Genomic DNA, 23388 nt, shown 5'->3' with positions numbered 1-23388 from the left:
ACCGCTCCTGTCTGTGAGGGCCCAGGATGCTGACAACTACACCTGTGTCTACTATTGGAGGATGGCTCCATACCAGGTGTCTGAGCCCAGTGAGGTCCTAGAGATCCAGGCGACAGGTGAGGATGTATTCATGTTCTCAAGGCATAAACTCGAGGGATGGGAGGTATGATTGAAAGGCAACCCAGAAAATCTGTGAGGACATTATTTTCAGGCTCATTTTATCATCATGAAGTAGAGATTGGGGCAAAACTGACTGGGTGTCAGAATGCAGAGACCAAAAGAGGAAAAAAGGTCCTGCTCAGTGTTATACCTCTCAGGGGACAAGAATGGAAGGAGAAACAACCAGCCCGTCATTAGGTAGATAACCCTAAAGAACACCTGAGGTTTACCATCTCTCCCCATTCAGGGAAATAGAACAAGGAATGGTCAGAGTCAATGGAAGCTAGAGCTGGTGATCAGGGAATTCTTCATAGACTTCTACACTCTTGCTCCCATTCCATACTCCCTCATCACAACTATGGGGGTGGGGCTTGGCATCTCTGCTCTCTCTTTGCGCTTCCAGATGAGCTCCCCAAGCCTTGCCTCTCAGCCTCACCTGGACAAAAGGTGGTCTCAGGAACCAATGTGACCCTCCTTTGCTGGGGACCCTCATGGGCTACTAGGTTTGTTCTGTACAAGGAGGAAGTTGAGGAAATCCCACACAGCATGGAAGCCCATGAAGATCGAGGCAAGTTCCTCTTATTTCATGTGACACCCAAAGACTCTGGCATTTACAGCTGCAGCTATCAGCTGGGCACCAATGGAAAACCTTGGAAAAAAAGTAGTGATGCCCTGGAGCTTCTAGTAATAGGTGAGAGCAGGATGATGAGAAGATGACAATAAGCACTCCATTCCTCAGCCCCTACAAAGAAAGGAAAGCATGGCCTTAGTTCTAGAGATACAGGATAAAGTCTACAAAGACTTCAACATTGTCCTCATTTCCAAGCCAATGGAGACCCAGTGTATGAGCTGAGATATCAGACATTCTTCCTTATTGCTTTTTACACACACACACACACGCACACACACACACACACACACACACACACACACGCACACACACACACACACACACACACACACACAAACACACACATCTTTATTCTGGCTTCTGTTTATCTCACTCTGATTCCAAAGATAAACCCTCATTGAACAAGATGTGAACCAAACTGTTAAATGCTGGGGATGGGAGGCTGTAGAGGGGATAAGAGAAAAACTTAATAAAAATTATATAGGAAGGGTAAGTGTTCCTTTGCCTGAGTATTTATAAAGGTTCTTCTCTGCCCCAATCTATGTTCAGATCCCAGTAAGAACTCCATCATCATCCTCCTCAGCTGTGTTTCCTTTCTTCTCCTCCTCCTCTGACTTCTCCTGTTTGCATTCCTCTGCCATGTATCCATCCCGATGGGTGAGTTTGGGGAAGAGAGGACGAAACAGAAATAATAAGGACTAGATCTCCATTTCCTCCTTTGCGGTCGTTCCTGACTTTATTTCTTTCTTCTCATTTCTCTCTCCCAGGGTCTTTGCGGGGATACAGCCTTCAGAGGTAAGGAGACTCAGCTCTTCTTCCCATTTCCCTCTGTTCCTTCTTTTCCATGTAACCTGGACTCTGAACTGGAGAGAGATTCTGGTGAGGAGAGGAAGCTGACAGGACCTCGCAGAGTAAATTACTTCTGCTTATGCTATTTCTTCCCTTTCTCCCTACTATAGCTGTTTTTGTTGTCCTTGTCTTCCTTGCTGTACCTGCCTGTCTCATCATCCTGAGGCACCCAGAGAGGAAAGCCCATGTAAGTTATCTGGTCAGGAAGAGGGTAGGATACTGGGAGAGGGAGGAATAGTACAAGGAAATCCTGATTGGGAAGCTTGGGAATGATATGATCTTCTCTCCACCTCAGATTCACAAGTTGCCAAGGACAGACCAGGGGAACTATTCGTAAGTTCATTCCATCCTGTCTTCTACCTTGAGAAACTTCTTTCAAACTTGACCCTAACTTTTAACAACAGGGTCTAGGTTGGAAAAGATCTTTCGTCTTTCCTCTCCTCCAGTACAATGTCTCTAAAATAAGAATCTCTTAAATTAGTGAGAATATATAAATAGCATTTCCATAACTGTACTTCAATATCATTTATTTCCTTCATAATTCTTTGGAGTACATTTCATGTATCTAACAGTGTGAGACTGAGAAGGAATCTATAGTTTTCCCAAATGAGTCTTCAAAGCTTTCACAACAGAAATAGATTAAGAACTGCTGCTGTGAAGTTGCTCACTCTTCCCTTCCTCTTATATTTCTCCTTCGGGTGCCCAGGGCTGAAGACCCACAAGAAGTGATATACAGTCAGTTGAACTTGAGAACCTTGAATAAGAAAAAAAGGGATGCTAAAGAGATATCCACATAATCTACGATCTATGACACTGTATATTTAGACTAAAGATTTGGGCACTTTTCACAAAGGAATTCTCTCCCTTCTTCTCCTCTTCCACCTTGTCTTCTCTCTCTGGTCCTTATTTCAAGGCACCTTCCCTCATTGCCATCACTGAGGAACCATGGTAGCTATTAGGAACATCCACTGGGGTATAGACTTGGACAGAGTATACCAGTCTTATGGTGGCTGAGGAGAAAGGAGGAGAAGAGAATCTGCAACTCAGAGTTTAAAAAAACCCATCATTGATATTATGAAACACCAGCTGAGAGTGAATTTCATTTTTGTTCATGGTTTGTAGCAAAATAATAATAATAATATTTTACCCCCTATAACTATTGCAACCACATTGATTTGGGGTCACTAATTTTTTGAGGGGGTGAGGCAAGGGGAAAAAAGAATATCAGTATCTATATGTTTCTGGCATATATTCAGTGCTGTGCGCATAATATAATGTTCCTTTGTTAGAAATGTTTTATTATTTTAAAAATTATTTTAGTGAATATAAAAATGTTAAAAGTTATTATTCATGTAATTAGAAGGAAATAACATAATAAATAACATAAAATGAAACAAATTCATTGTTTGATGTTGTCCTTTCAATTTTAATAATTTTTTTTTAATTTTTCAGGAAGTGCAATTAAATATTTAATTGGACAATTTTTATTTAAATTTTGGCTGCATGCTCAAATCATAGATCTCCTTCCTATTTCTCTATTTTATGAATGAAAGCTATGAGAGATGTAAATTTTCCCCAAAGCCCCTCCTTGGCTTCATCCCATAAATTCTGCAATATAGTGCAATTGTTATTTTTCTTGATAAAATTATGAATGGTACTTAAGATTTTCTTTGACCCACTCATGCTTTTGGATGAGATTATTAAATTTAGTTGGTCACTCCTCAGTCTTTTTTTAATTAAGATGAAGCAAAATCTATTTTGCTCCCGACTCTTAGACTTATTCTGTCTCTCTGCTTCTAATGGCATAAATAATATGCCATATAATTCTGATATTTGATGCATTCTGCTGTGCACTTTGATTTAATTGGTGAGTTCATTACATTCTTAATCCACAGTTAAGATCCTTGTGTTTTCCACCATCCTATATTACTGCTTTTTTGTTCTTCCCTCTCCTTTCACATCATTATCTTTAAAAAACTGTTGTTTCTAACAGCTGCCTCCCCCTTTTTTAATCCTCTCTTCTCATTCACCCCTCCCCTAATATTTCCCTGTTGGAAAAGATAGATTTCTATACCCAATGAATGTTTAAGTTATATTCCCACTTTGAACCATTTCCATGAGAGAGAAAGTTCAAACTTTTTTAATAAAGCTTTTTATTTTCAAAACATACGCACAGATAATTTGACAAAATTGACCCTTTCTCATAGCCTTGTGTTTCAAATTTTCTCCTTCTTACCCCCACCCCCTCAGTTCATGTAAGTCTCTCTAGGCCTCTCTAAAATCATCTTCCTAACCTTCCTAACCATTTCTTATAGAACAATAAAAGTCCATAACAGTCATATACCATAACTTATTCAGCCATTCTCCAATTGATGGGCACCCACTCTGAAAACTCCTATGAAAAGGGCTGCCGCAAACATTTTTGTACATGTGGGTCCCTTTCCTTCTTTTGAAATCTCTTTGGAATATAGGCCCAATGGAAACACTGCTGGGTCAAAGGTATGCACACTTTGATAACTTTTAGAGCATAGGTCCAAATTGCTCTCCAGAATGATTGGATTTCTTCGCAGTTCAACCACCAATGGGTCAGTGTCCCGGTTTTCCCACATCCCCTCCAATATTTAGCAGTATATTTTCCTGCCATCTTAGCCAATCTGAGATGTGGATAGTGGTATCTCAGAGTTGTCTTGATTTGCATTTCTCCTATCAATAGTGATTTAGAGTAACCCTAACCCTAAATTCGCCTTCCAGGGCTATGGGGTTAACAATTTGTGCTCAATCTTGGTGATTACATAGTCAGGCTTTTTATGATGTATTTTGTTCCTTTCACAGAACAGGGATGCACCTGTGGAGGCCACAGATCACCTTCTTTTGTCTTTAACACTAAATGCCCATCATATTCCACAGTTCTTTCCTGGTTCCCTTTACTTTATTTTTTTATTTTATTTTTTTAATTTAATAGCCTTTTATTTACAGGTTATATGCATGGGTAACTTTACAGCATTAACAATTGACAAAGCTCTTGTTCCAATTTATCACCTCTTACCCCCCCCCCCCCCCCCCAGATGGCAGGATGACCAGTAGATGTTAAATATATTAAAATATAAATTGGATACACAATAAGTATACATGACCAAACCGTTATTTTGCTGTACTAAAAGAATCAGACTCTGAAATATTGTACAATTAGCTTGTGAAGTAAATCCAAAATGCAGGTGGGCACAAATATAGGGATTGGGAATTCAATGTAATAGTTTTTAGTCATCACCGAGAGTTCTTTCTCTGGGCGTAGCTGGTTCAGTTCATTACTGCTCCATTGGAAAATGATTTGCTGGATTCCGTTGCTGAGGATGGCCAGGTTCATCAGAACAGGTCATCATATAGTATTGAAAAGTTATTGAAGTATATAATGATCTCCTGGTCCTGCTCATTTCACTCAGCATCAGTTCGGGTAAATCTCTCCAGGCCTTCTTTCTGAAATCAATATCCCATGGTCATTTCTTACAGAACAATAATATTCCATAATATTCATATACCTCACAATTTATTCAGCCATTCTCCAACTGATGGGGATCATTCACTTCCAGTTCACAAACATCTTCGTGCACATATAGGTCCCTTTCCCTTCTTTATAATCTCTTTGGGATATAAGCCCAGTAGTAACACTGCTGGATCAAAGGGTATGCACAGTTTGATAACTTTTTGAGCATAGTTCCAAACTACTCTCTAGAATGGTTGGATTCGTTTACAACTCCCCCAACAATGCATCAATGTCCCAGTTTTCCCGCATCACCTCCAACAATCATCATTATTTTTCTTGTCATCTTAGTCAATCTGACAGGTGTGTGTAGTGGTATCTTAGAGTTGTCTTAATTTGCATTTCTCTGATTAATAATGACTTGGTTCCATTTACTTTAAATCATTCTTATTCATTCAGAAATAAGCCTGGGAAAAGGGCTGAGACAAGATGGCAGAGAAGGCACACTGTACTTTCTAAGCAACTCTTGAGAACTGTATTTCTGTTGTGGATATACATAAAAACCACATGTATGATTTGATTTTACTGATATAGCATAAAAAAGGGAAGTAGAATTGGAAAAGGGATAGTGTCCGAAAAAGGGAAAAGGGGAGATAAAAAGAGAGAAACTGCATGCCACTATGAGGCAAAAGAAAACCTATTATATCTGAGGGAACTTAGAGAGGGGGAGGAACACTGTGTGAATCTTACTCTCATCAGAGTTGCCTCAAAGAGGAAATAATTGACATATTTGTTTTGCAGAGAATCTTCTCTCACCTCATTAAAAAGTGGGAGAGGAAAAGGGAAAAGGAAAAAGAATAATAAGGGAAAGGTACAAGAAAGGAGAAGGGATTCATATGGAGAAAGGAGGGACACTAAAGAGGGAGAGCTGAATGATGCAAGGGGTACCAATAAGTTTAATACTAGGGAAGGGGGGAAGGAGGGCAAGAAAAAGAAAAGCATAATCTGGGGATATTAGGATAGCAGGAAATACAGAATTATTAATTTTAACCATAAAGGTGAATGGGATGAACTCTCCCATAAAGAGGAGGTGAAGAGCAGACTGGATCAAAAGTAAGAACCCTACAATATGTTGTTTACAGGAAACACATTTAAAACCGGGAGATACATACAGAGTGGAGGTAAAAGGCTGGAGCAGAATCTATTATGCTTCAGGTGAAATCAAAAAAGCAGGGGTATCCATCCTTATCTCAGATCAAGCAAAATAAAAAATTGATCTAATTAAAAGACATAAGGAAGGAAACTATATCTTGCTAAAGGGTGCTATAGACAATGAAGCAATATCAGTATTAAACATATATGCACCAAGTGATATAGCATCTAATTTCCTAAAGGAGAAGTTAAGAGGGTTGCGAGAAGAAATAGACAGCAAAACTATAATAGCAGGAGATCTCAATCTTACACTCTCAGATTTAGAGAAATCAAATCACAAAACCAATAAGAAAGAAATTAAAGAGGTAAATAGAATATTAGAAAAATTAGGTATGATAGATCTCTGGAGAAAACTGAATGGTGACAGAAAGAAGTATACTTTCTTCTCAGCAGTTCATAGAACCTACACAAAAACTGATTATATATTAGGACATAAAAGCCTCAGAATTAAATGCAGGAAGGCAGAAATAGTAAATGCTTTCTTTTCAAATTACAATGCAATAAAAACTCCATTCAACAAAAAGTTAGGTGTAAATAGACCAAAAAGTAATTGGAAACTAAATAATCTCCTCTTAAAAAATGATTGGGTGAAACAGCAAATTATAGACACAATTAATAATTTCACTCAAGATAATGACAATGGTGAGACATCATACCAAAATTTGTGGGATGCAGCCAACGTAGTAATAAAGGGAAATTGTATATCCTTAGAGGCTTACTTGAATAAAATAGAGAAAGAGAAGGTCAATGAATTGGGCTTGCAACTTAAAAAGCTAGAAAAAGACCAAATTAAAAACCCCCAATCAATTACTAAACTTGAAATTCTAAAATTAAAAGGACACATTAACAATATTGAAAGTAAAAAAAAACTATTGAACTAATAAATAAAACTAAGAGTTGGTTTATGAAAAAAAAACAATAAAATTTATAAAACTTTGGTAAATCTGATTAGAAAAAAGAGAGAGGAAAATCAAATTAGTAGTCTTATAAATGAAAAGGGAGAACTTTCCACCAATGAAGAGGAAATTAAAGAAATAATAAAGGGTTACTTTGTCGAACTTTATGCCAATAAATTTGATAACCTAAGTGAAATGGATGACTACCTCCAAAAATACAGGCTTCCCAGACTATCAGAGGAGGAAGTAAATTGCTTAAATAGTTCCATTTCAGAAAAAGAAATAGAACAAGCTATTAATCAACTCCCTAAAAAAAATCCCCAGGACCAGATGGATTTACATGTGAATTCTACCAAATATTCAGAGAACAATTAGTCCCAATGTTTTATAAACTATTTGAAAAAATAGGGAATGAAGGAGTCAAACCAAATTCCTTTTATAACACAGACATGGTAATGATGCCTAAACCAGGAAGGTTGAAAGCAGAGAAAGAAAATTATAGACCAATCTCCCTAATGAATATTGATGCTAACATCTTAAAATAAAATATTATCAAAAAGACTACAGAAAATCATCCCCAGGATAATACACCATGATCAAGTAGGATTTATGCCAGGAATGCAGGACTGGTTCAATATTAGGAAAACTATCAGTATAATTGGCCATATTGATAACCAAAGTAACAAAAACCATATGATCATCTCAATAGATGCAAAAAAAGCATTTGATAAAATCCAACATCCATTCCTATTAAAAAACACTTGAGAATATAAGAATAAATGGACTTTTCCTTAAAATAATCAGTAACATCTATTTAAAACCAGCAGGAAGCATCATATGTAATGGAGACAAACGGCAACCATTCCCAGTAAGATCAGGAGTGAAACAAGGTTGCCCACTATCACCGTTACTATTTAATAGTGTGTTAGAAATGCTAGCTTTGGCAATAAGAGTTGAGGAAGAGATTAAAGGAATAAGAATAGGCAATGAGGAAACCAAATTATCACTCTTTGATGATGATATGATGGTATACTTAGAGAACCCCAGAGACTCTATTAAAAACTTATTAGAAATAATCCACAACTTTAGCAAAGTTGCTGGTTAAAAAAAACTACATAAGTCATCAGCATTCTTATAATCATAACAAAATCCAACTGTCAGGTTACAAAGAGAAATTCCATTTAAAGTATCTATTGATAATATAAAATATTTAGGAATCTATCTGCCAAGGGAAAATAAGAAACTTTATGAGCAAAATTACAGACCACTTTTTCACAAAATTAAGTCTGATCTAACCAATGGGAAAAAATATTAAATACTCTTGGATGGGCGAGCAAATATAAAATGACAATAATACCTAAACTAATCTATTTATTTAGCGCATACCAATGACTAAAACATTTTAATGACGAAAAAAAAACAACAAACTTCCATGGAAAAAAAAAATTTCAAGGAATTAATGAAAAAAAAAAATCAAATGAAGGTGGCTTAGCTGTCCAATCTAAATTATATTATAGAGCAGCATTACCCAAACCATTTTATTCAAAGAATGATTAGTTGATCAGTAATAGGTTAGGTTCAAGGATAAAAATAACAATTATAGCAAGCTATCTTTTAAAAAAAGACCCCAGCTTTTGGGATAAGAATTTACTGTTTGATAAAATTGCTGGGAAAAATTGGAAATAATATCAGAAACTAGGCATTGAGCCACACTTAACACCTACACCAAGATAAATTAAAATGGGTTCAGACCAGGATAAAGAATGAAATTATTAATAAATTAGAGGAACACAGGATAGTTTACCTCTCAGACCCGGGGAAGGGGAAGGACTTATGACCAAGAAGAACTAGAGATCATTACGACCCAAAAAAGAAAATTTTTGATTATAAAACTGAAAAGTTTTGTACAAACAAAACAAGCAGACAAGATTAGAAGGGAAAAAACTGGGAAAAATTTTACAGTCAAAGGTTCGGATAAAGGACCTTTCCAAAATATATAGAGTTAACCTAATTTATAAAAACCAAGCCATTCTCCAATTAAAAAATGGTCAAAGAATATGAACAGACAACTCAATAAGAAAATTGAAACTATTTCTAGTCATATGAAAAGATGTCCAAGTCATTATTAATCAAAAATGCAAATTAAGACAACCTAAGATACCACTACACACCGTCAATTGGCTAAGATGACAGGAAAAAATAATATGAGTGTTGGAGGGGAGGGGAAAACAATTGATGGATTGTTGGGGAGTTGTGAACGAATAACCATTCTGGAGAGAGTTTAACATCTGGTTATCAAACTGTGCATACCCTTTTGATCCAGCATGTTACTACGGGCTTAACCCAAAGAGATCTAAAGAAGGGAAAGGGACCTTATGGCACGAATGTTTGTGGGCCCTTTTTGTATGGCTAGAAACTGGAAATAATGGATCCCCATCAGTTGAGAATGGCTGAAAAATTGTGGTATATGAAATTATGGGTTTATTGTTCTGTAAGAAATGACCAACAGGATATTTCAGAAAGGCCGGAGAGATTTTACACGAACTGATACTGGGGGAAACAAGCAGGACCAGGAGATCATTATACTCCCAAAACAAAATATGACGACCAGTTCTTGGACCTGGCCATCCCTCAGCAATGAATCAACCAAAACATTTCCAATGGAGCAGTAATGAACTGAACCAGCACCCCCCCAGAGAAAAGAATCGGGAGATGACTAAAACCATTACATTGAATTCCCAATCCCTTATTTATGCCCACCGATTTTTTTGATTTATTCAGTAATTGTACAATATTTGAACGTTTTTTGTACAGCAAAAAACGATTTGGTCATTATACTTATTGTGTATCTAATTTATATTTTAATAATTTAACATCTACTGGTCATCCTGTCATCTGGAGGGGGGCGGGGGAGGTGAAAAAAGTGGAACAAGAGGTTTGGCAATTTTAATGCTGTAAAGTTACCCATGCATATCCTGTAAATAAAGGTATTAAATAAAAAAAAAAAGAACCCCCTTTTAAAATTGGGTTAAAATAAACCAACATAAAAATTTTTTATATTCAAAAAAACCCAAGTAAAAAAAAAAAATTCCATTTCAAAAATTATTTAAAAATTTGGGAAAAAGGAAAAATAAAAAAAAAATCAAAACATTTTAAAAAAAAAAAAAAAATTATTAAAATCTTTGGTTGGGCAAGCAAATATAAAAGAAAGACCTTATAAATAATTATTTTATTTAGCCTTTTCAAAGATCCCAAAAATTGGTTGGGTTAAACTGAAAAAAAGGAAAAAACCAAAATTAAAACCCTAATCAAATTAAATTAAAAAAATAGAAATAAAAAAAAAAACTATTGAATAATAAAAAAAAAATTTTTTATGAAAAAAAAAAAAAGAAAACCTTGTTCTTAAAAAGAAGAAAAACCAAATTAAGAAAATAAAAAAGAATTTCCCCAAGAAAGGAAATTAAAGAAATAAGAAGGGAATGGAATTTACCAATGTTGAACCACAAAGGAGATAAAAATGGCTTCCCAGTTACAGAGGAGGGCCCTTTTTAAATATCCTTTGAAAAGGAAATTAAACGCTTTTCAACCTTAAAAAAATTTTGGCCGAGGATTTAAGGAAACCAAATTTCAAAGCAAACCCAAGGTTTTAAACTAGAAAAAAGGAAAAAGGGAAACCCCAAATTTTTATGGCAAACTTAAACAAAAACGAAAACAAAAAGAAAATTATAACCAATTCCCAAGAAATTATGCTAAAATTTAAATAAAATATTAAAAAAACTACAAAAATATCCCCAAAAACCAGACAATAATTTATCCAAAGGGAAAAAAATTTAAAAAAAATTCAAAATTCTAGATAAAAAGAAAAAATATATGATTATTAAAGAGAAACATTTAAAAACCAACTCCACCATTAAAAATTAAATTGGAAAAAGGTTTTCCAAAATTACGTTCATTTAAAACCGAAGAAGCTCTTGAATGGGAGAAAATAAATTAAAACAAGGAAACAATTGCCCATTTCGTTATATTTAAATTTTAAGAAACTACCTTCAAAAGGTAAAAAATTAAAGGAAAAGGGTAGAAAACCAAATACCCTTTGCTAATTATTATACTTAAAAAACCCAGAGATTACTAAAATTATTAAAAAACCAACCTTTAAAAATATTTAAAAATAAACCCCAAAATCAGATTTTATTAAAAAAAAACCCAAAAATTTTTAAAAAAATTATTTACTAACACCTTGAAAAATATTTAAATCTTTTAAAAAATAAATTTAAAAAAACTACAAACCTTTCCAAAAATTAATTGCTAACCAATAAAAAAAAACTTTGAATGGGCAAGAAAATAAAAAAGAAAATATATAAAAATTCCCAAAAATTATTTATTTAGGCCAAAATCAATAAAACCATTTTGTACCAGAAAAAAATAAAAAAAAGTTATAAAAACAAAAGGCAAGAATTTAAGTAATTAATGAAAAAAAATCAAAGAACCCTTTAAATCTAAAATTTATTAAAACAGGGAAAACCCGGTTTGGTAAGAAATGATAAATGTGGAATGGAAGTAAAGGCAAAACAAAATAACTTTAAACCTAAAAAAAACCCAAAGCCCAGTTTTGGGGATAAAATTTGATTAAAAAATTGGGGAAATTGGAAATTAAACAGAAATTGGAAAGGAAATTAAACCAAAAAAAAAAAAAATTATACCCAGGAAAAGAAAATTATAAATAATTGGAAAGTTTGGTGACCCCAACTGGAAGGGAAGGAATTTAGAAAAAAAATGGAAATTTTTACCAAAATGAAAAAATTTCAAATAAAATTTTTTAAAAAAAACAATTTCCCAAGATTAGAAGGAAAAAATTAAAATTTTCCAAATTTGATAAAAATTTTCCAAAAAAATGCTCAATTTAAAAACGGTTTCCAATTAAAAATGGTCAAAGGGTAGAACAGATAATTTCAAAGAAGAATTAAAAACATTTCTATCCATAGGAAAAATACCCAAATCAAATTTTAATCGGAGAAATGCAAATTAAGAAACTTGAGATAACTAACACCTGTGATTGGTAGGAAAAAGATAAGTGGAATGTTGGAGGGGATGTGGAAAACAGGGATACTGATACATTATTGGTGGAATTGTGAACCTATCCAGCCATTCTGGGGAGCAATTTGGAACTATGCTAAAAAAGTTATCTAATTGTGCATACCCTTTGATCCAGCAGTGTTTCTACTGGGCTTATACCCTAAAGAGATACTAAAGAAGGAAAGGGACCTTATGTCCTAAAATGTTTGTGGCAGCCCTGTTTGTAGGGTTTGAAGTTGAAATGAATGATCCCCATCAATTGAGAATAGTTGAGTAAATTGTTATATGAATGTTATGGAATATTATTTTTGTAAGAAATGACCAGCAGGAAAAAAGAGAGGATTAGAGACTTTGGAACTGATGCTGAGAAAATGAGAAACCGGAGATCATTATATTCCCCAACACCAATACCGTATGAGGATGTATTCTGATGGAAGGGATTTTACAAAGAGAAGACAACCTTTTCCAATTGATCAAGGATGGACAGAACAGCACACCCAAAGAAACAACACTAGGAAATGAATTAAACTGTTTTATTTTTGTTCTTCTTCCCCGGATTTAACCTTCTAAATCCAATTTCCTGAGCAAAAGAGAATGTTTTTTGCACATATATTGTATTTAGGATAACTGTAACCTATTTAAATGTATAGACTGTTGCCATTGAGGAGAGGGTGGAGGGAAGGGAGAGGAAAATATAACAGAAGTGATGCAAGGGATAATTTGGTAGAAAATTTCCGGATGGGTTCTTAAAAAAAAGTTATTTAAAAAAATAAATAAATAAAACAAAATGGGACTAATTAAAAAGAAAGAAAGAAAGAAAAAAGCCTTGGAGAACCGGTCCCTTTCATCAGTATAAGAGCGGAAATTGTGGGGCCTGAGTTTAGGTCTGTAAGACAGCAGTGCTGGCCACCACATCCTGGGCCAGACTCCAGTCTTGTAACCTTTGGTCCTCTGCACAATCGAGATTGGGACAGAGGTGAAGACCCACGATGGACCTTAATACTTTCCTGTTTCCAGGGAGTCTCCAAGGTCACCCTGGGAGGGGAGGGACAAAGTTAAGACCCTTTTGACTGAGCCGAAGGACAGGGAGGAAAACTAAAGAGGAGACAGAATCATTGAGGGCAAAGCAGGACCCAGTCTCTGCTCACAGGGATCCCCCTTCATATTCTGATCAAAGCAGAATTAGAGGAATAGGAGCTTTGGCAAGGGCTGGGGAAGAAGTCAGTGTGGACTAGAGGGGAGCCAGTTGTAACCTGGTCTTCTCTTACAGGGCTTTTTCTGCACTGTGAGGTTAAGGCACAGACGGGTGAGTCCTGCCCCCAAAAGCACAATGTTTTCTTTTCATTCTTTGTCTCAAATCAACCCAGGAATCCACACCCAGGGTGAGGAAAACAGGTGACATTGCAAGGAATGGAAGGGGTGATGAAAGGAGGGACTTCAGGATGTGGAGGAGAAACACTGGATCCCTAAAAATCAAATTTGTTTCCTCTTCAGAAATCTTTCGAAGACCCACCCTCTGGGCTCTCCCAAGTCCTGTGGTACCCAAGGGAGCGAATGTGACGCTCAGGTGCCAGGGCCAACTGGGGAGTGACAGGTTCCAGCTCTGGAAGGATGGAGAGCTCAGAGAGGAGAGAAATGAGTCATGGTCACAGGCAGAGTTTGTGCTCAGGAAAGTAGATGACTGGAAAGATGCCAGAAGCTACAGGTGCCGCTCTGGAAAGGGGCCCTTGTGGTCAGAGCTCAGTGACCCCCTGGCCCTGGTGGTGACAGGTGAGGGGGTGCTGGGATAATACCAGTCTTGGGGGGGGAAGGAGAGCAGGCCTGGGAGCAGAGACCCAGATTCATCTGGTGAGAGTCAATGAGTAGCAGGGAAAACCTTCAGGCTTTATGACCCCTCACCTCACCAACCATACCTCCCTAGACTCTGAGACCACCTGCCTCACCCACTCACAATTTAAGATTATAAATAAGGTCTTGAAATCTTTCCCTTCAATAATTCTGCAAATAGGAGAACAAGTATTTAATGATTTTTTTCTTTTAGAGACGGGGAAACTGAAGCCTTCAGAGGAAGTAAAGTGACTTGAGCAGGTCAGAAGTTCAGGGACAGGATTAAAAACCCAGAGATCTTCTCCCACCTGCTCCCACAGCTCAGGCTGTTCTCTCAAAGATACACTACAGAGGAAATTTTACCTAGATGAACTTTTCCTTTTTCTCTATGCCCACACCGGCACATCCCACCTGCCCAGTTGTGTCTCCCATTGTTCCCTTCTCTCCTCCCTACATTCCCATCAGCCTGGACAAATTCTTCCATCACCCCTCATTATGTCCGACCACTCTGCCTTTGCCCACACAGTTACCCCTGCCCTTCATATCCTTCAACTTCATCCATTGCTTTCCTACACATGCTTAAAGCCGAGTTCAGACCCTGGCTGACCCAGAATGCCGTCCCTGACAACATGAAACAGCAAGGTCCTAGCTACTGGCCCTCCCATGTGCTGCCTTCACCACTCTCATGTACCTACTCATTTGGGGGACCTTCTCACCACCCTAAGCTAGTGTCCATCTGCCCTGTGTTAGAAGCAGCCTGGTGAAACAGGAATCAGGTTGAGGGCCTGTGAAATGACAAGGCTGGATAGTCTAATGGGTTGTTTGAGCTAAAACTCCTGTGATCCCTTCAAGAGAGTAAGGGATAAATCTTTTTTTAAATTTTTTTAAATTTATTTATAGGATATATGCATGGGTAACTTTACAGCATTAATAATTGCCAAACCTCTTGTTCCACTTTTTCACCTCTTACCCCCCCCTCCCCCAGATGGCAGGATGACCAGTAGATGTTAAGTACATTAAAATATAAATTAGATACACAATAACTATACATGACCAAACTGTTATTTTGCTGTACAAAAAGAATCAGACTCTGAAATATTGTACAATTAGCTTGTGAAGGAAATCCAAAATGCAGGTGGGCAAAAATATAGGGAATGGGAATTCAATGTAATGGTTTTTAGTCATCTCCCAGAGTTCTTTCTCTGGGCGTAGCTGGTTCAGTTCATTATTGCTCCATTGGAAATGATTTGGTTGATCTCCTTGCTGAGGATGGCCAGGTCCATCAGAACTGGTCATCATATAGTATTGTTGTTGAACTATATAATGATCTCCTGGTCCTGCTTGTTTCACTCAGCATCAGTTCGTGTAAGTCTCTCCGGGCCTTTCTGAAATCATCCTGTTGGTCATTGCTTACAGAACAATAATATTCCATAATATTCATATACCACAATTTGTTCAGCCATTCTCCAACTGATGGGCATCCACCCAGTTTCCAGTTTCTAGCCACTACAAAAAGGGCTGCCACAAACATTCGTGCACATACAGGTCCCTTTCCCTTCTTTATGATCTCTTTGGGATATAAGCCCAGTAGTAACACTGCTGGATCAAAGGGTATGCACAGTTTGATAACTTTTTGAGCATAGTTCCAAACTACTCTCCAGAATGGTTGGATTCGTTCACAACTCCACCAACAATGCATCAATGTAACGGTTAAATCTTCAATAAATCTTTGAGACTCCCTCTTTACTGAGCAGGGAATAACTGACAGAGGATGAACAAGGACAAGAAAAGCAGAGAAAACATAATTCCTCACCACAGAGACTAGAAGTACCCATCCTCCTCTAGCAGAATACTTGACCTGGGAATCTGTAGATCTGTCAAATCTGCACTCATGAGTTATTGGGAAGAGAAAATACAGTTTTGCAAACCTCAAAACCTTAGAGAAAGTTCTAAATTTCCAGTGATTTGCATTAGGGTCCTCCTTGTTCCAATAGGTCTAGGCTATAGGACCAGATGTGGGCCCCTTGAAGGGGGTAAGAAGAGGGGAAGTTGTGAGAGGTCATACTTCTCCTCCATCACTTATGGCCTTCCTGGGCCCAGAACATCTTTCTCAAGGTGAGCCAAGAGTCCAGTCATCAAGAGGTCTGCAGGACTGTGCAAATGGGCCTGGCCAGGCAACCTCAGCCCACCCTCCCCCTTCTTGGCTCTGTTTCGTGGAATGATTGGATGGGATTGGGAAGATCAGACCATTAACTTTCTTCCTTCATCTTTTCTCAGGAGTCTTCGCTAAACCCAACATTGAAGCCTCTGCTGACTCTTTAATATCTCCAGGGGAAACAGTGACCATCTGGTGCCAAATGCCCCAACAGTCCCCCATTAAGGACTATGGCTTTGCCCTGCTGGATGCAAAGAGCCTGGAGCCCTTACTGCTACAGATTCCTGCAGGGCCCAGGACTGAATTTTCACTTCCATCTGTGAGGGCCAAGGACACTGGGAGCTACAGCTGTATTTACTACAAGAAGATACCACCACACAGAGCATCCCATCTTAGCTCAGCCATGGAGCTGACTGTACTTGGTGACTAGTCATGGGAATCCCTAAGTACCCACAAAGCTATGGGGACAACATAAAATTCAGGGAATTGTGAAGGGCTGATTTGGGAAGGGAGGCAGGAAGAAACCTTTGTATCCTCTACTGTTCTCTGTAACCTCAGGATAAGCAGGATATGGACCCCAGGATAATAGGGGTGTTCTCCACTCAGATAGACCTTAAGAGAGCAAGTGAGAACAAAAACAAGAGTTCAGCTGGCCCTCTCTGGGGGTTAGCAGAGGTATCTAGAAATGACATTTAACATTGACCTCAGGCACCTCTTTCTCCTCAGGACAACTACCCAGACCCACCCTGTGGGCCCAGCCTGGCCTTGTGGTGGCCCCAGGGACCAACATCACTCTCTGGTGTTCGAGGCCCAGGCTGGCTTCTCCTAAAGAGGTGACTTTCACTCTACGGAAGATTGGATCCCAGGAGCCCTTACAGAGCCAGGACTCAGAAACTCTCTGGACTGGCTTCTCCCTCCCATCTGTGAGACCTGAGGACACTGGGAGCTACAAATGTACTTACAAGGATAAGACAGCCTCAGGAAGAGAAACAGAGTCCAGTGAGGCCTTGGAGCTGGTGGTGACAGGTGAGGAGTGTGGGGACCCCAGAATAAGGCTGAATGTGACCCTCTGACCTCTGCCCAGACAGGATCCTCACAGAGCCAAGGGCAGGGGCCTACACAGCCTGATCTGTTCTGGGGCCAGTCCTGACTCAGCGAATTTGTAAGACATGAGCTATTTCTGTTGTGATCTGGGATCTTGTAAAAAATTATGATGCAACCTGGGTAAAGAGTTAGAAGAGACACAGAGACCCAGAGATGAGAGGGACCAAACCCTCCCATTACTAAGCATAAGATGAGACCCTGAGAGACAAAAGGACTGTCTAGGGGGTCACCTGACAAGTGAGGCACAGAGCCTGGAGACAAACATAAGCTTTCTCTCTCCTACACCCTGATCTGAACTATAGATTTAGGCTGATCCCTGCACCTGTCCATGATGTCCCCAAGGAGAAGGGAGGGGCTGTGATCTTCGCTTCTGTTAGTCATCAGATGCCTGACCTTAGCCTGAGTGAGTTCCCTCCATGTGGCAGTCTCCTTAGATTCCTAGCTAAGTGTGGCTAGAAAGATAAAAAAGATCTTCTATTTCTAATCCCTCCTTTACAGAGGAGATAACTGAGTCTCACATGGGCCCAATGAATGAGCAATAATCACACAGGAACTGAGAGGCAGAACAGGGACTTGAGCCAGGTGTCCTAACTCCCAGCCTCCCCTTCTTCACCTCACAGGATCTCTGCCCAAGCCTTCCCTCTCAGCCTTCCCAGGCCTGGTGGTGGAGCCTGGGAGCCATGTGACTCTCCAGTGCAGGCAGCCCCCTCGGTCAGCACTCTGGAGAGCGACATTCACTCTGCTGAAGGTGGGCAACCCTCAACCCCTACAGAGCCAGAGCCCAGCTGGGATGTCTGCTGTCTTCCCCCTCCTCTCTGTGGGGTCCCAGGATGCTGGCAATTACACCTGTGTCTACTATGAAAGAATGGCTCCATTCCAGGTGTCTGAGCCCAGTGAGATCCTAGAAATCCAGGTGACAGGTGAGGGTGTATTCATGTTCTCAAGGCATAAACTTGAGGAATGGGAGGTATGATTGAAAGGCAACCCAGAAAATCTGTGAGAAAAACATTTTCAGGCTCATTTATCATCATGAATAGAAGATGCTTCATCTATTGGGTGTCAGAATGTAGAGACCAAAAGAGGAAAAAAAGGTCGTGCTCAGTATTGCACATCTCAGGGAACAAGAATGGAAGGAGAAACAACCTGCCAGTAATTAGCCAGGTAGCCCCAAAGAACACCTGAGGTTGACCATCCCTCTCCATTCAGGAAAATAGAGCAAGGAATGGTCAGAGTCAATAGAAGCTGGAGCTGATGGTCAGGGAAATCTTCAGAGGCCTCTACAATCTTGCTTCCCTCCCATACTCCCTCATCACAACTATGGGGGTGGGGCTTGAGCATCTCTGTTCTCTCTTTGTGCTTCTAGATCAGCTCCCCAAGCCTTCCCTCTCTGCCTCACCTGGACTAAAGGTGGTCTCAGGAACCAATGTGACCCTCCTTTGCTGGGGACCCTCATGGGCTGCAAGGTTTATTCTGTACAAGGAGGGAGTTGAGGAAATCCCACACAGTGTAGAAGCCCATGAAGATGGGGGCCAGTTCCTCTTGACTCATGTGACCCCCAAGGACTCTGGCATTTACAGCTGCAGCTATCAGCTGGGCACCAATGGAAATTTCTGGAAACAATGTAGTGATGTCGTGGAGCTTCTAGTAAGAGGTGAGAGCAGGATGATGGGAAGATGTCAATTAGCACTCCATTTCTCAGCCCCTACAAAGTAAGGAAAGCATGGCCTTGGTTCTAGAGATCCAGGATAAAGTCTACAAAGACTTCAACATTGTCCTCATTTCCAAGGCAATGGAGACCCAGTGTGTGAGCTGAGACATCAGACATTCTTCCTTATTCCTTTTTACACACACACACACGCACACACACACACACACACAAACACACACATCTTTATTCTGGCTTCTGTTTATCTCACTCTGATTCCAAAGATAAACCCTCATTGAACAAGATGTGAACCAAACTGTTAAATGCTGGGGATGGGAGGCTGTAGAGGGGATAAGAGAAAAACTTAATAACAATTATATAGGAAGGGTAAGTGTTCCTTTGCCTGAGTATTTATGAAGGTTCTTCTCTGCCCCAATCTATGTTCAGATCCCAGTAACAACTCCATCATCCTCCTCCTCAGCTGTGTTTCTTTTCTTCTCCTCCTCCTCTGCCTACTCCTGTTTGCATTCCTCTGCCATGGATCCATCCCTATGGGTGAGTTTGGGGAAGAGAGGATGAAACAGAAATAATAAGGACTAGACCTCCATTTCCTTCTTTGAGGTCTTCCCTGACTTTACTCCTTTCTTCTCATTTCTTTCTCCCAGGGTCTTTGCGGGGATACAGCCTTCAGAGGTAAGGAAATTCAGCTCCTCTTCCTATTACCCTCTGTTCCTTCTTTTCCATGTAAACTGGACCCTCTGAACTGGAAAGAGATTCTGGTGAGGAGAGGAAGCTGACAGAACCTCGCAGAATGAATTCCATCTGCTTATGCTATTTCTTCCCTTTCTCCCTACTGTAGCCGTTTTTGTCATCCATGTCTTCCTTGCTGTACCTGCTTGTCTCATCATTCTGAGGCACCCAGAGAGGAAAGCCCATGTAAGTTATCTGATCAGGAAGAGGGCAGAATCCTGGGAGGGGGAGGAATAGTAGAAGGAAATTCTGGTTGGGAAGCTTGGGAATGATATGATCTCATTTCCACCTCAGATTCACAAGTTGCCAAGGACAGACCAGGGGAACTATTCGTAAGTTAATTCCATCCTGTCTTCTACCTCAAGAAACTCCTTTCAAACTTGACCCTAACTTTTAACAGCAGGGTCTAGGTTGGAAAAGATCTTTCGTATTTCCTCTCTTCCAATACAATGTCTCTAAAATGAGAATCTCTTAAATTAGTGAGAATATATAAATAACATTTCCATAACTGTACTTCAATATCATTTATTTCCTTCATAATTCTTTGGAGTACATTTCATGTATGTAACAGTTTGAGACCGAGAAGGCATCTATAGTTTTCCCAAATGAGTCTTCAAAGCTTTCACAACAGAAATAGATTAAGAATTGCTGCTCTGAAGTCACTCACTCTTCCCTTTCTCTCATATTTCTCCTTCAGGTGCCCAGGGCTGAAGACCCACAGGAAGTGATATACAGTCAGTTGAACTTGAGAACCTTGAATAAGAAAAAAAGGGATGCTAAAGAGATACCCACATAATCTACGATCTATGACACTGTATATTTAGACTAAAGGTTTGGGCACTTTTCACAAAGGAATTCTCTCCCTTATTCTCCTCTTCGACCTTGTCTCCTCTCCCTGGTCCTTATTTGAAGGTGCCTTCCCTCATTGCCATCGCTAAGGAACCATGGTAGCTATTAGGAACATCCACTGGGGTATAGACTTGGATAGAGTATACAAGTCTAATGGTGGCTGAGGAGGAAGGAGGAAAAGAGAATCTGCAACTCAGAGTTTAAAAAACCCATCATTGATATTATGAAACACCAGCAGAGAGTGAATTTCATTTTTGTTCATGGTTTGTAGCAAAATGATAATAATAATAATAATAATATTTTACCCCCTGTAACTATTGCACACACATTGATTTGGGGTCACTAATTTTTGAGGGGGTGAGACAAGGGAAAAAGGGTATCAGTAGTCCATATGTTTCTGGCATATATTCAGAGCTGTGTCCATATTATAGTGTTCCTTTTTTAGAAATCTTTTATGATTTTAAAAATTAATTTAGTGAATGTAAAAATGTTAAAAATTATTATTCATGTCATTAGAAGGAAATAACATAATAAATACAATAAAACAAAACGAAACAAATTTCTTTTTTGTTGTTGTCCTTTCAATTTTAATAATTTTTTCATTGATTTTTTCAGGAAGTCCAATTAAATATTTAATTGGACAATTTTTATTTAAATTTTTGGCTACATGCTCAAATCATAGATCTCCTTCCTATTTCTCTATTTTATGAATGAAAGTTATCAGAGATGTAGATTTTCCCCAAAGCCCCTCCTTGGCTTCATCCCATAAATTCTGTGATATAGTGCAATTGTCATTCTTCTTGAGAGAATTATGAATGGTATTTATGATTTTCTTTGAACCACTCATGCCTTTGGATAAGATTATTAAATTTAATTGTCACTCTTCAGTCTTTTTTTTAACTAAGAAGAAGCAAAATCTATTTTGTTCCAGACTCTTAGCCTTATTCTGGCTTTGCGCTTCTAATGTGTTTCTTCTAAATAATGTGCCATACAATTCTGATATTTGATGCCTTCTGCTGTGCACTTTGATTTAATTGGTGAGCTCATTACATTCTTAATCCACAGTTATGATCCTCGTGTTTTCCACCATCCTATATTACTGCTTTTTTGTTCTTCCCTCTCCTTTCACATCATCATTTTTAAAAAATTGTTGTTTCTAACAGCTGCCTCCCCCTTTTTCACTCCTCTCTTCTCATTCACCCCTCCCCTACTATTTCCCCATTGGACAAGATAGATTTCTATACCCAAATGATTATCTAAGTTATATTCCTACTTTGAACCATTTCCATGAGAAAGTTCAAATCTTTTTTTAATAAAGCTTTTTATGTTCAAAACATATGCACAGATAATTTGACAAAATTGACTCTTTCATAGCCTTGTTTTTCAGATTTTCTCCTTCTTCCCTCTACCTCCTCCCCTAGATAGCAAGCAATCCAGTATATATTAAATATGTTAAAACATGTGTTAATTCCAATATGTATAAACATATTTATACAATTCTCTTGCTGCACAAAAAAATCAGATCCAAAAAATTAAATAAATGAGTAAGAAAACAAAACCAAGTCAACAACAACATGTAGACTGTGAATGTTATTTTGTGATTCACATTCAGTTCCCATAGTCTTCTCTCTGAGTGTAGATGGCTCTCTTCATCACAAGATCATTGGAGCAGGCATTGATCATTATTGAAAAGAGTCACATCCATCAGAATTGATCATCGTATAATATTGATGATGCCATTAAACAATGATCTCCTTGTTCTGCCCTTTTCATTTAGCATCAGTTCATGTAAGTCTCTCTAGGTCTCTCTAAAATCATCTTCCTAACCATTTCTTTTAGAAAAATAATATTCCATAACATTCATATACTATAACTTAATCAGCCATTCTCTAATTGATGGGCACTCACTCTGAAAAATCCTATGAAAAGGGCTGCCACAAGCATTTTTGCAAACGTGGGTCCCTTTCCTTCTTTTGAAATCTCTTTGGAATAGGCCCAATGGAAACACTGCTGGGTCAAAGGTATGCACACTTTGATAACTTTTAGAGCATAGATCCAAATTGCTCTCCAGAATGATTGGATCTGTTCGTAGTTCAACCACCAATGGATCAGTGTCCGGATTTTCCCACATCCCCTTCAGCATTCAGCAGTATCTTTTCCTGTCATCTTAGCCAATCTGAGATGTAGATAGTGGTATCTCAGAGTTGTCTTAATTTGCATTTCTTTGATCAATAGTGATTTAGAGTAACTTCTCATGTGATTAAAATTAATTTTCATTTCTTCATCTGAAAATTGTCTGTTCATGTCTTTTGCACATTTATCAATTGGAGAATGGCTTGGATTCTTATAAAACAGAGTCAATTCACTATATTTTTTTTAAATAAGGCCTTTATCAGAACCCTTAAGTGTAAAAATGATTTCCCAGTTTATTGCTTCATTTCTAACCTTGTCTACATTTGTTTTGTTTGTACAAAAACTTTTTTAATTTAACATAATCAAAATTATCTACCGGCTGTTCAATTATGAGTTCCAGTTCTTCTTTGGACCCAAATCCCTTCCTTCTCTACAGATCTGAGAGGGAACTATCTTATGTTCTTCTAATTTGCTTATAATGTCTCCCTTTATGTCTTTCTTTTGTTTAGATCTTATCTTGATATGTGGTGTTAGATGTGGGTTGAACCCTAATTTCTTCCATACTTTGCCCCAATGTTCCCAGCAGTTTTTGTCAAATAGTGAATTCTTATGACAAAATCTGAGTTG

General features: G+C 38.4%; 1 protein-coding gene across 1 annotated transcript in view; it reads left to right on the top strand.

The window, feature by feature from the left end:
- LOC105750101 (immunoglobulin superfamily member 1) overlaps window positions 1-23388 on the top strand; it is a 38992-nt gene that overhangs the window by 4122 nt on the left and 11482 nt on the right. Inside the window, 13 exon segments of the mRNA XM_031961784.1 lie at window positions 1-116; window positions 563-850; window positions 1340-1447; window positions 13793-14068; window positions 16403-16702; window positions 17007-17306; window positions 18005-18304; window positions 18748-19035; window positions 19477-19584; window positions 19695-19722; window positions 19889-19965; window positions 20074-20111; window positions 20477-20593. Coding sequence (XP_031817644.1) covers window positions 1-116; window positions 563-850; window positions 1340-1447; window positions 13793-14068; window positions 16403-16702; window positions 17007-17306; window positions 18005-18304; window positions 18748-19035; window positions 19477-19584; window positions 19695-19722; window positions 19889-19965; window positions 20074-20111; window positions 20477-20593 — 2344 coding nt within the window.

This window comes from Sarcophilus harrisii, chromosome 3, assembly GCF_902635505.1.
Source record: "Sarcophilus harrisii chromosome 3, mSarHar1.11, whole genome shotgun sequence".
In the NCBI taxonomy this organism is placed as follows: Eukaryota; Metazoa; Chordata; class Mammalia; order Dasyuromorphia; family Dasyuridae; genus Sarcophilus; species Sarcophilus harrisii.
The sequence above is the reverse complement of the archived record's forward strand: the minus strand, read 5'-3'. Positions and strand labels throughout refer to the sequence as shown.